Source organism: Pollicipes pollicipes, unplaced genomic scaffold (assembly GCF_011947565.3).
Source record: "Pollicipes pollicipes isolate AB1234 unplaced genomic scaffold, Ppol_2.1 Scaffold_7261;HRSCAF=8764_pilon_pilon_pilon, whole genome shotgun sequence".
NCBI lineage: Eukaryota > Metazoa > Arthropoda > Thecostraca > Pollicipedomorpha > Pollicipedidae > Pollicipes > Pollicipes pollicipes.
Window position 1 is genome coordinate 40,466,652 of NW_023597054.1, and position 17,255 is coordinate 40,483,906.

Below are 17,255 nucleotides of genomic sequence, written 5' to 3' on the forward strand. Positions count from 1 at the left end.
TCTCCCGACTCTCCTGTAACCGCTCCTGTACCCGGCGGACCTGTATGTCCCTCCCCGACGCTCCTGTGACCGCCCCGGCCAGTGCGGTGATCCGTCATGTGGTTTTGTCTGGAGAACCCGAATCGTCACGGAATTCCAACGAAGTCAGCTGCATAATTGTTCGGTTAGCATGTGGACAGTCAGACGCGCGAAGCCGTGGGATTCTGTGGAGGTGGAGAGGGGTGTTCTTTTTTGTTCTGGGAATTGGTTATTGCGATTTGAAATTGGCTATGGTTTGACGTTTCATCTCACAGCTTTGTGCCTGGTAAGCGCGCAAGAGGTATGAAAGACAGTTTATGATAAATAACTTCTTTTTATGAACTGGCCAGGTCAAGTTGCCAAATCTAAGAATTTTTGGTTTTCTGGAATGGTTTAACTCTCTCTCTCTCCCTCTCTCTCTCTCTCCCATAATTGGAGCTCCAGGCTCAATGCAATTCCCACGCACATGGATGTAGATATAGACTGTGATGGTTGCCACCAACGCTTCATTTCAGTTTTTGGACCAGACCATCGAAACAGGACTATCTCCGTTAAGTTAGCTCTCAGCTAACTATCGCACCGAGCGGCCGACGAGTTGTCGGGACGCCGTGTTGTCCACTGGCCGCCCTCTTCTGGCGACACGGGCCCGGGGAGGGCACGCTTCCAGCTGCTTGTTCGGGTAGTCTCTCTCACTGTACCACGGCCCGGGCGGCGGCAGGAGGCAGACATTCTCGACGATTGAATCGACCCGCATGTTTGGGATCATTCGACGTGTTGGATGGAGCGAAATCAAAATATCCCAAAGCTATGCAGATTTGAAATGCATGACATTAAAACATGGCCAGCATAAATGGATTGGAACGGACTTGAACAGGCTGAAGGCAATTTGCGGGGTTGTGGATTTGCTTGGATGCGCCCCATTTGAGATGGATTTAAACCAGGCAAAGCGCAATTAAGTTAGAAGGATTATGCGGAGAAATAAGCTGGCTCCGCAGAATGATATCGTACTGGATTTCAAACGTGCGTGAGTCCCTACAGCAGTAAAGTCTTCAAACCTGAAGATGTAAAAGACGCATTATCTAAAGTATTGCCCTCAGATCTCCACCTGCCGCCGGATGCTGATCAGGTAGTCCCTCATCTGCCGCCGGACTCTGATCAGATAGTCCATCACCTGCCACCGGACTTTGATCAGAGAGTCCCTCAGCCGCCGGACTCTGATCAGATGGTCCGCACCTACCGCCGAACTCTGATCAAATAGTCCCCCACCTTCCGCTGAACTCTGATCAAACAGTCCGCCACCTACCGCCGGACTCTGATCAGATAGTTCCCCTCTGATCAGACAGTCTCCCACTCGCCGCTGGGCTCGGAGCTGGTGCCTGGATGTAGAGCCTCTGGACCGATGGATCTGCCCGGCGCGCGCCTCGTGCTTGTCTGTAACGCTCGCTTGATCTGAAACGCCTGATCTTGCTCGGCCTGAGACACCTGATTCAAATCATACTTGATCGAAATGACAAACATTCGCGGAATGCCAGCGGGGAAATGGGATCAGAAGCAGACAGAAACCGCCGCCAGCACCTCACCCGCTCTCTAAAGGGCCTCAGGTGGAGACGGCTATGGCGACAGCGTATCGGCCGTCCGTCCGTCTGTCCGTCTACCCCGCTGGCGTCGTGCGGAGGTCTGCACCTGGCCAGGCGGAGCCGAGCAACTACAGCTCACTGCGCTGTGGCGGCGCGAGCAGCGCGTACGCCACGTGCGGTGAAAGTGGCTATTTAGAGCTGGCCGGCAGCGTCCGGCCCGGCCGCCGAAGCCACCTGGTGTCGTAACTGCGACGCAGCAGTGACGGGGAAAATAGAGCTTGTCAAATGCGTGGCTATTTCATACGGCTGTTTTCCCAGCCTTATCTCATATAAAGGCTCTCTCCTGGTGCTATATCTTTCACTCAGTTCTTGTTTCTCTACGTCTTGCTTTCCGCGGGGATAGGCTTTAGGCTCACCTCTGTATTACACCTTAATCTAGGCAAGTTATTTACTCATTGTAAATATTGACTGTCTGGTAATACGTTGAGGGATACGGTTGTGGTCAGACCTGGCCTATCGCACGCTATGGCTTTAAGCCTTTCTTTTCCGTACAAATAACATATTGTTTAAAACATTATAGCACAATTTATCAGTTACTTACGCCCACTTCTCGTGTGCTTCTCCTCGATCCATGGTCTGTTTGGCTTAGGTTTACTATCCGTGGCTAATTCACGCAGGAGTCGATAACGTGCAAGAACATCTATTTCTGGCATTGCTTTGCTGGGAGACACTGACTGGAGGTGCTCACTGCTACACCTCGGCCCGCGGGCACCGAAGTCTCGCGCCGGTGTGAGCCGGCCTCGTCTCCGCCGGTCGGGATGTCTGTTCCGTCACCGGTCCTGTTCCCATTCCCGGTCGCAGTCCCAATGTATCTGCCATCCATGGTCCTGGCTCCTGTCCCGATTCCGGTCTCAGTCCCAGTTTTGGTCCAAGACCCAGCCCCAGCCCCAGTCCCAGCCCCAGCCCCAGTCCCAGTTCCAGTCCCAGTCCCAGTCCCAGCCCGGTCCCGATCCCAGCATCGGTCGCCAGCCCCAGCCCCAGCCCCGGTCCCGATCCCGATCCCAGCACCGGTCGCCAGCCCCAGCCCCAGCCCCAACCCCAGCCCCAACCCCGGTCCCGATCCCAGCGCCGGTCGCCAGCCCCAGCCCCAGCCCCCCGGTCCCGATACCAGCCCCAGCCCCAGCCCCAGTCCCGATCCCAGCACCGGCCACCAGCCAGCACCTTGCGGTGTTGTGCCGCCGCCGGCCGGCCCGCCAGGCCTCAGGTGCGACATATTTGTGTGACTTGCTCGACCTCCGCCGCCACTTTCTCCGGCCAGCCACCGGGCGCCGGCCGAGCGGAGCCGAGTGCGCCGTACATCGCCGCCCAGCCGGCCGATTCATCGCCGTGTTTGTGCCGACCAGCCGGCCGGGCGGCGCGTCCCCGGCGCCTGCGTCAACAGGTCCGTGGCGTCCGCAGCGACGAAGCGAGCAGGCCCCGCGTGTCAGCCCCGGCCGTCGCCCGCAGCCTGGCCACCACCCCCGGAGGGACCGCGCCGTCGCGCTGACAACGGCGCCGGCTCGGTCGGTCCGCTCGAAGCGCGTGCCGTGTTTAGTCGACGCTCGTGCACCGGGCCTTCGGGCTGGCGTCTTCCCAGCGTCATGAATTACGGAAAGAGAGGCCGGCCGCCGCAGCTGAGCGCGTCTATTACCGGTCATTGCGCCGGCTTATAGTACTCATCGCCGTCGATTTGACTTTCAAATGAGCAGACGAGGCGAGACCCGCCCGGCCGTGCTGGCTCGTGGCTCGCCGACCTGGGACCGGCACCCGTGCCCCGGCCGTGCTGACTCGTGGTTCATCGTGGTTCATCATAGCCGGCACCCTTCCCCCACAAAAGTTCACAGTAGGGCCTTGGTCGTGCTCTAGACAGCTCCTCTGCTACCAGAGACCCCTCCAGGCTGCGACAGGGATGCGTTTAAGCCGCGATCCGTTGCCGGTCTTGGCTGCGCCCGGCCGTGGAACCAAAGGCCCACTGACGCGCCACCTTCACAGCCGGCTAGGCTGGCAGTGGAGGCATACCCCGTTCGCTGGACCGCCTTTGTTGAACGTAGGTGGACGTGGACGGATCGGCGGAGGCCATCGGACTGCCTCGCAGCGCAGCACCTGGCACTACTCTCCTAAAACACGGATCATAAACCGTATCTCAGCCGGTCCGAATAAAGTGCCGTGCTGCTTGTCGGTGGCGGAAGCCGTTCTCTCATTGCGCAACCGAATTCATCGCAGACTTGGGCGTGCAATGAGCACTGCCTCTGCTGCATATCTAAGTTCTGCCGGCGAATGCTTCCCCGTCGGTGAATGCATCTCGGCCAGGCACTCGCTCGAAGATAAATGGTTTCGTGACGAGAAAATAGGCGCCATTATCGCACGAAGTAGACCACAAGTGAGCAGGACAAACTACGATACAATCCTAGTGGCCGTATTGAGGCCATGCGGAGCCCTCTCCCCGCAGTCAGCGGCCAGGAGAGGTCTCAAGTCACGTACCCTCGCGCTGCACCCCTCACCTCTCTCCTCACACCCCTGAATGACTCACTAATGCCTGCCGGAGCTCTTCCAAGAGGCCGCAGGCGACCCTTGAGAAGGCTGGCGCCGCTGTACAGCGCTGCACGGTGCGCGGCCGACGCGGTGTTTGCGTTGGTGGGATTACCCGCGATTGATCCGATGTCGGCGAGCTGCAGCCGACCCGTGGAGGGGGCCAGTACTGTGCTCTGTACGCTCGTGCTTCCCCCTGCTCCGTGCTCTCGTGCTCCCCTGTGCTCTGCGGTCGAGTTCGCGGTCAGCACGGCATGGGGCCGGCAGCGGCGCCCGGCGGCAGAGACCAGTCGCACCCGGCCGCCAGCCCGCGCGGCCAGGATCAGCTGATCTGAGTCAGCCCGCAGAGAGGGGGGGGGGGGGGGGGGGGGGGGCAGCCGGACCGGCGCCAGCCGCTCCCGGCACCCGGTCGGGACGCGTCTCACCGGAGCCCGTCCGCTACCGGTTCCGGCCAGCGTCGCCCTCCGATCTGGGGCGACGCGCCCCGATCGCCGGCGCACCGTTACCGCCGCCGCTCGTTAGCCATGCAGAGGCGGCCGTGCAGGCGCCGGCCGAATCGCAATCAGATGGCCGGCGTCCGCCGCCGACCGGTCGGGGCGCCCCGTAATATGTGTCAGCAGTGTCAGCGGCGCGCCGGGCCCTGCGGGCGGCGCCGACGCGCTGCGAGCCCCGAAGCCAGGACCGGGGCGCCCCGTAATATGTGTCAGCGGTGTCAGCGGCGCGCCGGGCCCTGCGGGCGGTGCCGACGCGCTGCGAGCCCCGAAGCCAGCACCGGGGAGCCCTCCGCAACAGCCAGCTGCTGGGACGTGACGACCGAACGTAGCTGTCACGCGAGAGTTTGCCGTTTGGTGCGGTGGCGCGTGATCACCTGTTTTTTTCATTTGGCACAAAACTTTTGGAAGGGTTTGTCAGTGTTGGTTAAACATCTCATTGGATATCTAGCATATTTGTGCGTCAGGTGCTTAAATAAAGAAGACAGAAATGTATTCGCATGATTTCTATACATTTAGGCTGCTGCTAGTTTTAATTATCCGCCCCAAAAGCTCAGCTTGAAAGCGTGACTACCATCCGACTCACCCAGCCGTGGCGGGGTGGGTCCGAGTCGCTTTTGGCGCTTGCTTTACGCCTCTGACTGGGATGGCCTGTGCCCGGTGGCAGCGGTCGCGCTAAATGTCAGATGACGTCAGACGGCGGGAGGGACTGATCCGAGCGTTGCATTGCAGCATAGCAAGCTTTCGCTTCAAAATTCTTCCGTGGACCGGAACTTCATGATCGGATAGTGGGGGCAGGACTCACGCAATAAGCACTGCTTAGGGTGAGCGCTGATTCCAGAAATCCGTGAGTCAAAAGGCTCGAAGTAAAAATTTGAACACGGGCTATCTGCTTGCCGTCTTGAACAATGAACTTGAAGAATAAACAAATTTGAACCATAAACTTGACAAAATGCTTAGAGACTGGAAGGGCGATATTGTAAGTTTACTGAGGTGGATGCTGCTATTGACATCCCTTTTCTAGGATATATATATATATATATATATATATATATATATATATATATATTATATATTTATATACGTGCGAGAATATTGTGTGCTACGCAAGCTTCTACTTCGAAGTAGGCCTCAGTGTGTAAAGAGCGATGTCGTCATGCCTTTTTTGCGGCAAACGCTGGCATTATCTTGGCAAATGACTAGCTGATCTTCTGACGGAAGTCAGATCTACGCCAATGCTTTTCTTCAATAGCACTAAGGGATAGTTTGTTAAGTGTACGCAATCACCCATGTTGGTTATGTACCATTTGATGTGTTGTGTCTTCGAATCAAAACAGGTCACGCCAGCACATCATCATTATCAGGGCATCAGCATGCCAGTTTCTCTCAGGCCTTAACTTCAGTAGCATTGCAGCATTACAGTGTCACACAACTTCAAAGTTTTATGATCACGGCCAAAACCAAACTTCTACACCCGTTCCAGCCCGTTTTGAGGTGAACAGACCTGTTTGGGGACATGAATAGCTGGACACGGCGATCGAGCGAACGTTGCCAACGGCCCTCGTCCCTACCGTTGGCGGCTATGTTTAGAAGAACCCGACGTCATTGAGACGCTTCGGTGGGAATTACATTTGCTCCGTAGTACGTGAACCGACTGAATGGCTCGTTTCCGTAATAGCATTGAATGGACAGATTTTCACAGCAAGCCGTATCTCCCGCATGTAAATGGCACATGCCGGTGCTTTTATGCCGGTCTGATCTGGGTAATCTAGCCTCTTAGATACGGCTGACTGGGTGCGGGCCGCAGATGCTCGGGACCGCTGGCGCCGCACGGAGGCGCCGGGCGTCATGTGTGATCGGCCACGGCATCTCTCGGAGATCACCCCTGGGACCGCTGGCCGTGTGTACACTGGTACAGTAGGTCTTCCGAGACTCTCAGCCATCTCCACATCAACCCAGACCCCACGGCTTGTCCCGGAAGGGTCTGACGATGCGACTCTAGTGTCTCTAGCAGGGGAAGACGCTAGACGAGTTTTAGCTTTTCTGGAAATATGTACTGATGAGGTTTGCCGAACTATTGATATGAATGGCGTGCAGTCGTAAACCGTAATTTGGTTATCTACTGACTGTGTCCTTAGACTGTGATTTTCAAAACTCCGTAGCCGTCAATTTGGCATTTTCCTCTTCTTTGTTTTAAGCTCGCTATTTATTGATCCATCTGCTAGATACCGTTTTAATGACTGCGCTCTCTTCGTCCGTTTCTGGCTATCTTTCCCTATGCTGGTTTGTGGCTGTAATTGCCTGCCGTCCGTGGACGGGTCGGTCCGTTTGCCTGTCGGATCGTGCCTGATCCCGGGTGGCGCCGTGACCCCTGAACGGCCGGCGTGCGTGTACTTGCGTGCACGCGTGCGTGCGGACGTGTGCGCACGTGCGCGTGTGCGCGTGTGCGTCGACCCAGTGCAGACGGATGACCCAGATCTGAGCGCATCCCTCCAGCTCCGCCCGGCCCGCCGAGCGGCCGGCCCACCGAGCAGCGCGCGGCGTCCGACATAGCGTCTGGGTCCCAGCGCGATACAGGCAGGCGGGCGCTGACGCACGGCGCAGGGCGAGCCGTGTGTCACGGCTGGGTCCGGCTCGGCGCCCGCCGGAGCGCACCTGGTGCCCGCACGCGGGTCGGCGTCAGACCACCGCAGACTCGTGCGGACTCAGCGGTCTCGTCTCGGTGGGAGCGGTCTGTGATGGCGGGCGGCTCCTGAGGCAGGCCGGTACGGGGCTGGCTGGCGGCGCGGACGTACTGTCCCGTGACGAACACCGTGAGCGGAACTGATGGCGGCCCGTGACGGGAGGGTAACGCTTGGCGGGACGGCCCGTGACGGGAGGGGGGCACTCGACGGCACACAACGTGACGCTCTCGAACAGTCCAGCGCGGCACTGTGACTTCTGTTCCTTCGGGTCTTCTGTTTCGGAGAGCCTCAGGCCGCCATGCGTCGTCACCATCGGTTGCTTTGTCATTGCAAAAAGTTTCTTTCAATCATCCCCCTCTCCTTCCCGTCGCTCTCGCTCTAGCCGTTGCACTCTCTTCCTCCTCCTCCTCTCTCTCTCTCTCTCTCTCTCTCTCTCTCTCTCTCTCTCTCTCTCTCTCTCTCTCTCTCTCTCTCTCTCTCTCTCTCTCTCTCTGGCGCTCGTGTCGTGTTTCCTTGTGGCAGCGATAGCGTAGTCGTGGGCCACTTTTGGGCAGGGCTGGAGTGCGCATGCTGCTCGCTCATCTATTACCAATCATGTTCTTTCAATGCATGAATTCTCAGTAAAACCCCAAGACGTCTAATAGATTTCTCCTCCAGCTGCTCGCCCATTCCGACGCATTGTGCGGTCATAGACATGACCTGGATAGTAGTGCAGCAGCCGTGTAGTGGGGGAGCCGAGGCGATACACGGCACGTACCCACCGCCGTGTTTCGCCACTGATAACTGACTGATAACTGATATGTCTTCACGACATCAGCCATGATTTGGATCGACTTACCGGTGGTATTTTTTGCCAGTTAGGTACACTGACGTTCTTTTATGACGGAAGTATGAATTAGCAGTATTCTGCGCAACCGTTTAACATTATGGATCGTCGGTGCTGTTCAGTACAGTAGTTCGATCGTTTCTACCACTCACTGGCGTGTCACGAACAAGTTTTATAAAAGGCTTTCTAATAAGCTGTCGAACCCTTATGTGACAGACGGTCATATTGGATGGCAGTCGTATCTGGAGAGTCTCTCCTCCGCAACTCTGACGCAAAGAACCATTTAGTCCTCGTTCTGGAGGTCTGCCTGGTGTATCATTGCTCACTGGAGATGTGACCCTCCCCGGATGCTGCGCAGTGTTAGGACTTACTCGGCGATAATGTCGCTGGTGCTACCGTCTTATGAAAGCTCCGTCGTCCCTGCCTTGTGCCATCACATCCACCTCCCTATGCTGCCTTATGTCGCCGACACCTGTTGTCTCATCCCCGCTACCCTGCTCCACGCCAACTTTACTGACCTCTGCATTCTCATTTCCGCCAGCTTTGGCTGCATTTTGCGGCTCCTATCCCGTGAGCTAACTCTATGTCACTGGCGTGCGCTGTCTCGTTGCCACGCTGTCTGACGTCGTGTCCAGATGCCGCAGTCTCGTTCCCGCCGTCTGTCACGCGTTCATCATCGCATCAGTGAGCGTGGCTGCACCGCTGCTCACTGATGCAATGATGAACGCGGAGTCCGCCACGGTGGCCGTGCGCCAAGCGACCTGATCCTGCCGTGGCGGCGGCCTTGTTTTCGTGCCGAGCCTTTAACCGGGTGTTTGCGCTGCGCCTCTGCCGCGATGGATCATAGCTCAGCACCGGCGCGGCGGCGGACATGCGCGCCAGTGTCGCCTCGCGGCACGCACGTAACTCGCCGGCTGTCGGACGCGGCCGCGTGACGGCCGCGGCGCGGCGCGCCACCGCTCACGGCCGCCCCGCCTGTTTGCCGCTTGCAGACGCTGAAGACCGAGGCGTCGCAGCGTGAGGCCCGACTTCGCCTGCAAGTGGAGGAGTTAGAAGCGGCGGTCAAGGCGCTGCTTCAGTCGCAGTCGCGGGAGCGCCGCCTGCTGGTGAGTGACGCGGCGCCGCCGACCCCGGCGACAGGTCACCGAGGTCACGCGGCGCAACAAAGCCAGCCGACAGCACCGTGACCCCATCAGCGCTTCTTGCGTCGGATGCGAGATTAATTGTGTAGAAATTAAAGCCCGAGTTGTGTGAGCGACCTTGTGCCACATTTAGGTAGCGACGGGGGAGGATGCGCGGTAAAAACGAGGAAGGCGTGCGCTATCCTCTACTTGTGTTGCAAGGATTAATGGGATGTGAAGATGTGACGCACGTGATGGGGCTGCATATCAATCTCTGCGATTGAATCGGGTGCGTCTCCACGTAAGTAAGCGGCTTGGGTTACCAGAACTTCGCATAGCCATTGGCGTAACATGGACCGCATAGAACCCAACACAATATCATGCTTCAGCAAGTGGCATGCGCAGTATGTCAGATATCTGATCAAAGTTGTGGGTGGTCGAACCACAATGTTTCCCACCGACCCGTATTACCATACAAGTCGAGCCGAACAGGCGGTCCCTCATCAGAATGCCCACCGCTGCTATTGCCACTTCAAGTGCCCCCCGCAAACAAAGCCACCGCGGGCCCTCAGCAGCCGGCGGTCGCGGTGCACGCCGCGTCAGACACCGTTAGCACGCCTCAATGGCAGAACTGGAGCGTCTGCGTGGAGGCGAGCGTGGCGCGCCGGTGTGAAGTGGTCCGAGTGGGCCCGCCGGCGCGCGCTGTCGCCACGGGGGCTCGCTCCACGCGGCGCCGCACGCAGGAGACGACCGTGATCTGAGGCCCAGCGCCGTGCTGGCCGCCCAGCGCCGGCTGCCGCTGGTTGTCTCGGTGGTATCGGGAGCAGGTGTGAGGGCTACCGCAGGTAGTTGGCACCAAAGGTGTCTGTAAGCCACACTTTGGCAGCTCGGTGGCCGTGGTGTCTAGGCCACACTTTGGCAGCTCGGTGGCCGTGGTGCCTGTGAGCCACACTGACAGCCTTTAGCAGCACGGCCACCGGGCTGCCAGTGGGTGGCCGGCCCACAGACGTCACGGCTCTCTTGCTGGCAACGTGGCTCACATACACTGCAGCTGCCTTGCTACCAATGCTGCTGACAGACACAGCAGTTGTGCTGCCGATGTCGCCCACAGAGATCACAGCTGCCGTACTCCCGATTTGAATCACAGGCAATACGGCTACTTCTGCGTCAACAGGGCCGGACATTCCGCCTGCATGCAGTGGGTTTGATCAGGCCGTAGCGGTACGGCTGTGCCGCCGCTCTGAAGCCGGTCTGACGCCAGAGCCGCGCTCGTGTCATGCGGCTGGCTGAGACGGCCGTGTCTCCCCGCCGGTCGGCCCGGTGTCGAGGTGACCCACTCTGCGGCCGGCACTGGCGCTCGCGCCGTCAGCACCTCGCACCCCGCCGGCTTACGACGCCGTGCGTCACCGCGCTGCGCCGACCCGCCTTTCATCCGGCCAGCGGGCGTTCACGGACGGCGTCGGGAGGTCTCCGGGTCAAGCGCAGTCACGCGATGAACAGCTCGGCACGAGCCGTGATCGAGAGGAGGCGATCGCCGCGCCGTTGTGGCGGCTTCTCTGGCGCTGGTCCATCGTTCAGGGGTCGGCGGCGCCTGAATGGGGGCGGCCGGGCGAGCCGATCGAACCAGCTCGTGAGGCGGCGCGCCAGCGGCGGCCGTCGTGTTGTAACCGGCGCCGGCGCGACGGTTGGCTGGGGTGTGCCCGAAGAAGGTCGTGTCGACCCGGCCGCCTTATCAGCCAGGTCTGACCCAGGCGACGGCGGTACAATGGCGTGGCCCGGCCCCTTCACCGCGCCGCCCCCGCACCCCACCGCGCCGCGCCGCGTGCCGCCCTCCTGCGCAGCAATCGCCTCGTCCAAACACCTCGACACAGCCGATCCGAAAGTGGCGCGGCCTCAGCGCCGCCGCACACAGAGAGCGCCGCGCCGCCGGAGATACGGCGCAGCCGGGGCTGGCGAGCCGGCGCGGCCGCTCGGTGAAACTGACGGCCGCCCTCACCGGCCCAGCCAGCTCTTACGGCGCCAGTAATTGACGGCAATGGCCTTTATGGCTCATTCCTCGTTCCAGGATTCCGAATTTGGAGGGACTAGGCGTTCGACTTCCTCAGCTGGCAGCGTGATATTTGACGTCATACGTGAGAGATTGGCTAATACCATTAACTCCTGCGCCAAATGCGGCGCCACATGACCAGGTTGTCCTGGCATGCACGTATTGACCCAGATAGTCGGAGAAAGCCCTGCGCCGTGATCGCTTTAAACCGAGAGTCGTATCTGGCGCTGCCAGTGAATATGTGCGAAAAGCGCCTCTGACTAGCTCAGCAGGAGTCAGAGAGCGAAGCCCTGAGCGTCGGCGGTCAGCCGGGCCGTCTTCGAGTGCCCACCACCTGACTGTTCGATGACGGGTCGGAGGATAGGTCGGAGATGCTTGTGCGACCGCCGTTTGCGCCGGCTGGCGTGCCCGGGTGCCCGGATGGCTGGGCGTCAGCAGCCAGGCTGCTGCGGATGGCTTCTAAATACGATTCACAGCTGAAGCAGCAGCGTGGCTAGTTTTTTCTTTCTTTTTTGGACTGCAAGGACTTAACAAAAGTTGAAGCAGTTACGCCCTGACAATAGTTATGTCGCAATAGAGAATTTAAATGCCTGCAGCAGACTGAAACTTGCGTTTGACGTATTTCAGGTGTAATGGCGTGCAATTTCCTGTTCGGTGGGGGTGAGGGCAGCCTTCCTAGTTTTGAGAAGAAAATTAATGAAATTGGATATACTTTTTTACTGTGCCTTAGGGGTAGATTTAACAACTTTCTCCTATTCAGCCTCGAACGATATTTTGCGAGACTGCGCCCCTGCTGGTGTAGTGGTTTACTCGTGCTCCTATCACACTCGTGCAGTTTACGGTGCGTACCGGCTGTGCCATTGTACACAACGTTGTATTATGCAATGCTCAGATACACCCAACACCGTGGCGTTCTGTTTCAGGAGAGGAAGATCAAGAAGATGGAGTGTGAACAGAAGCCGTCGCGACTTCGTGCCAAGAGGACTGCAGCGCGCCTGCACCACCTCCAGGAAAGGAGCGTCAAAGTGGAACAGAAACCGCACATTCCGGGAGAAAACAAGCCTCAGGTGAGCGCATGAGAACTGAGGAGCAGAATGCGTGTGTTGCACAAGCGACAGAGAGGAACCAAGCGTGGAGGTGCACACGGTTTCTTTCCTGGGGTGACGAGCAATTTGCAAATTGGCTCCTGGTGTCCGCCCATTTTCACAGGCGCGGCGTCAGCCGCTGACGCATTTCCAGGTACTGTTCCCATGCTCGTCAGTCGTGACGCACACTGCAGGTATTTCCCAGCCGCACAGAATTTCGTCTTGTCTTGACTTACTGAAGAAAGCCGCAGTGACGTTTTCTCGTTCGTTGCAAGTTGTAAGTGCTTGTACAAGGAAGGTCTTGATATGCTTTGCAAAGTAGTCGCTAGCTGCACATATCAAGCATATTTATAGTTGCTAAACGTATCGGTATCTGTATTTGTACCTGTAGCTGCTATAGCAGTAACTGCAGTGGTAGTAGTGCAGTACCAGGGGCTTCAAAGTATCAGCCAGCTGCGTTCTCGGCGGTTTGCGCTGTCATGCGACCGCCAACACGGGTACGCGTCTCGCCAGCAACCAAAGGCGTCTGGGAACAGTCGTCGCTCCAACACGCACACCGACGATACAGCGCGATTGTGGCGCCGCGCTAATGATGGGAACGGCGGCGGTGCCGCGACCCTGCCAGGACCGGGGAGCGCATGCGCGGCGCGCGGCGGCGGCCCTCGAGTGTGCGAACCTGACGCCATCGCGTAAACACTTCCGCCGTGGTTGTTGTATTGTTAGCCGACGTCGTGAGCGATGCCCCGATTGTTCCGCGCCGCCGGTCTCTCATGGGTTACGAATACCGCAGAGATGGCGGTCTGTGATGGCATACTTGTGTAAGCGGACGGTTATGCGCGAGACGGACGTGAGTGAGTTGAAAGCGATTTTCGTGCTTTACGCAGTCGAGGCGCGGGATAATGTGTGGTATTAGGTTTTTCATGGTCTGCTGCTCTCGCTGACAAATGTTTCTGATATGCATCATACTCTATGTTGTTCCCACCCATTAATACTGACAAAATGATGATTTAGTCTCAAAATATTCACGCCGCTGGCTTCATACATGCGTAGGAGTTTCAAACAGATTGTTGGAACTACATCCTGTGCAATATGTGCTTTACGATAGGGTGGCGTAAAGATGATACCTGAGTTTAAATGAAATTTTAATATTCTACGGATTCCCCGATAATGTGTTTATGACATTGTCGTCATAATCTTTCTTCGAAGGTCTTACCAAACTCCGAAAAACTGTGGAAACCGTTTCGGATTTCGCGGTCATCACAGTTACTCTTGCGCTCAGGGCGCAGAGCGTCATGGCAAGATCCGAGCCCCAAAACATGGTGGCGTCTAAGCAGCGACAAGGAGCTATAGCAACTCCAGGAGGCTGATAATTCCAGCACCTCATGCCATCGCAGAAACAAGCTCTGATGAGCTGGATAGGCTCTGGCGAGCTGTACAGGCTCTGATGAGCACTCCATTACGCTAAACGCTGGGACTGGGCCGATTAGCCTACCCTATCCGTCCGGCCTGGCTGCTCCCGGTCAGTTGCGGGTGTGCGGTGCGGGCTTGGGTGCGCTGTGGGTGCGGGTGCGCGTGTGCTGAGCGGGTGCGAGTGTGCGCTGTGGGTGCGGGTGTGCTCTGCGGCTGCTGTACCGCTCCGGTCAGCACGCTCCGGTCACGGTCGTCAGCCAGGTTTGAGACACGGCGACAGCCAGCTGACCAGTGCACGTGCGTGTCACGTGGTCGCAACTCCGGCATCGGTGTGCTGGCGCCCCCCGAGCCGTGTCGATACCGCTGCGTCACGGTTGTTGGACGTCCGGACATGGCCCGTCCGCGGGGTCGGTGCAGGTCAGCCGCGTCGCTGCCCGAGCGTCCAGCGCCCCCCCCCCCCCCCCCCCACCGCCGCCGCCGCCGCCGCTGCAGAGGCGACGGGCGGTGCCCTGAGCCGACCCAGCGCCGGCGGCGGCGGCGGCCGCCGCCGCCGGGCACGCGCTGGCGGGGGCCGCCGGCCGTCGGACCGTGTCCACAGCGCGGTCGGTCGACAGCCCTGGGAACGCGGCCGGCCGGCCGGCCGGAGGGCCACGCCCGCGGCTCGGCTCGGTGCGCCGCCGACGCCGGCAGCGGCGGCCGCCGCCCGGCCGTCTGCAGAGTGGCGCGCGTGCTGGCGGGGGTGGTGCGAGGCTGCGCGGAGGCGCCCAGGGCCGCCAGATGGGGCGCTATGCCCTGCAGGCTGCCTACCAGTCGAAGATTCCGGCAAGTGTGAGTGCCCACTGTCGAGTGCCGGCCCGCGCCAGTCTGGCTGCGTCGTTACCAGCGGAGGACTGAGTTCAGAACGAGCGCGTCGGCTGGTGTGGTGCTGTGCCGGGAGGTGTAAGCCGAGACGAGGCTGGTGTGGTGCTGTGCCGGGAGGTGTAAGAGAGCAGGGCTGCTTTTGTGCGTGGTCAATATGCATGCCGTTCAGTTCATGTCTGGGTGTTTATGACAAACGGGAGTCTGCGAGTACGCATTAATACCCAGTGAGTACACCGTTTGTATGTACCTGGGGCATTCCGAGACGGTTTGCGGTGTGTCTGTTGTTTAGCCTATTGGTAGACTGTCTGTAACCAACGTTACTAGCGGGCTAAACAGAGCGTAAACGATATCACACAGTGGCCAGTTTCATTACAAAAGCTGCGATTTTGACTAGCTTTTACCACTCCGCCGTTGTTTTGGCCGGGAACAAATTCATTTCACCAATGACTGAAAATGACGATGACCCAGCGCATTTGTAAACATTCAGTGCTTGTTTCATTTCATGATTATGTGAACAATTGCCCAAATTGCCGATGTGGTCTCGAGATCGGTGAATGTACACGGCCCTTGTCACGGACATTGTCAGCCTTCTGATAGCTGTCATCAGCTGTCGAGGGTCATTATCCTCCATTGACGGCGGTGCGCGCATTGCGACAGGCCTCAGGCAGTGAGGAGGCGGCGCGCCGCTCACCCCAGCGGCAATTCACAGCTTCATCTTCGCTCGGGCTCATGGGGTTAGCGGCTCATGCGATCACGACGTAGACGTTAGCATACGTGGGCGTGAATGGCGTAATCTAGCGTCGATGTTTGCTGGGATGGTGAGCTGGTCTGGGGGCTTTACTCGGCGGGCGGCTGGCAATACGCAGAACTACTGCTGTCCTCAGTAAGTCACGGCGCGCTGGGCGAATCCCGCCTGGCCGCGCCATAGCCAGCGCACTTTTAAAGAGTCCGGTGTGTGCACGAGTGCCATTGTGCAAAGCCGTGGGGCGTCCGCGGCGGTCAGCGGCTTGGAGCCACGAAAGGTCACTGTTACGTCAGCCAGCCTCGCCCGTGAGCTGCGTCACCCCGGCAGGCCGTGTCCCTCTGCCCGCTGTGCCACTCTGCCGGGCTGTTTCGCTATGTTGCTGCATCATTCGGCGGACTGCGCTACTTGACAGGCGCCCCAGGTGACCTCCGCAGGTCGTGCGTCTCCCCCTCCCCGTACCCCGTCGACCGCCGCCTCGGACGATGTCGTCCGTCCGACCCGCCGGCGGCACGACACGTGATCAGATCTGCGACCGATGTCCCGGGAGCGGCGGTCGGTGTCCCGGGGGGCTGTGGTCAGTGTCCCGGGACTGGCGAAAGTGCCCCAGGGCTGTGATCGGTGTCCCGGGGGCAATGGTCAGTGTCCCGGGGTAATGATCAGGCCCCCGCGGCCGGCCCTGTCCCCAGCGTCGGCGCCCTGCCAGGCGCGTGCCTCGGCCGGTCGGGCGACTCCCCTCGGTGCCGGACTGGGCCCGTCTCGGCTGACACCGGCCGGCTGTGAATGCGGGGAATGCGAGGCGTCCGGGCCAGGCGTCGGGCCGACAGCCCGTCCCGTACCGGTCGATGGTGGCCTGGACCAGCAGCGCTGCCCAGCTCCGGCCGCCGCAGGAGGCTGAGCCCTCCCTGTCGTGTGCACCCAGAAATGATGACCCGACCATCGCTGTGGCCCGGAAGTGTGCCTAAATCTATATGACAGCACATTAGCGCGATGCTCGCATGATAATGCCGCAATGGTCATGGCCGCTAATATAATGATGCTCTTGGGTTGATTATAATCAACACAAAGCTCATCGTCTTGTTAGGTCACAGATGTCACCACATCCACCCGCAAACGCGTTACCGATGATTTCCCCGGCTTTTGGGTCCGATGGCTGTTCATCCGCATAGCATGCTAGGAATGCGTCCGGCCAAGCTGACCTGTGTGCGTCTGTGTCCACCTGCTGGGGACGTGTCCGGGTCCGGCCCGCCTGGCGGGCGGTCGGGAATTCCGGCCTCTCAGGCGGCCCAATGAATGGCCAGTCCTGGCCGGGACTCGCGCGCCCGAACAGCACCGATCGCCGCCGCCGGGTCACCGCCACCGAACGGCGCCCGCTGCGTCCAGGCTGCGTCCGGAGCCCGCTCTGCGGGCTCCGGCCGCGCCCAGCAGCTGGGCGGGTGCTCCGCCGCGCTCGCCGGCGGAGCGGGGCTGGACGGCGGCGACACCGCGACCTCCGGTGGTACACAGGTCTTTTTCATTACCTCTGGTGGTACACTGGCTTGCATCTGAACCTTTGGCGGTAAACAGGCCTGCATCGGTACCTGTCGTGATACCCAGGCCTGCATCAGGCCCCCTGATGGTGCACGAGCCTTCAATAGGGCCTCTGGCGGTACATAGGCCTACATTACGGCTTCTGTCAAAGCATGGATTCGCACCAGGGCCTCTGTCGGGGTAAGGTTGGCACCAGGGTCCCTGTCGAGTCTGGGCCGGCACCAGACTATACCGGCCCCTTCCTGAGTACCGGCCTGAACCAGGGCCTCGGGCCGAGTACTAACCGACATCAAGG

General features: G+C 59.4%; 1 protein-coding gene across 1 annotated transcript in view; it reads left to right on the top strand.

The window, feature by feature from the left end:
- The window catches only part of LOC119111425 (janus kinase and microtubule-interacting protein 1), a 59,155-nt gene that overhangs the window by 27,290 nt on the left and 14,610 nt on the right, over nt 1–17,255 (top strand). The window contains exons 6-7 of the mRNA XM_037235236.1: nt 9,157–9,270; nt 12,256–12,399. Of these exons, the coding sequence (XP_037091131.1) occupies nt 9,157–9,270; nt 12,256–12,399 (258 nt within the window). The remainder of the gene's footprint in view (nt 1–9,156; nt 9,271–12,255; nt 12,400–17,255) is intronic.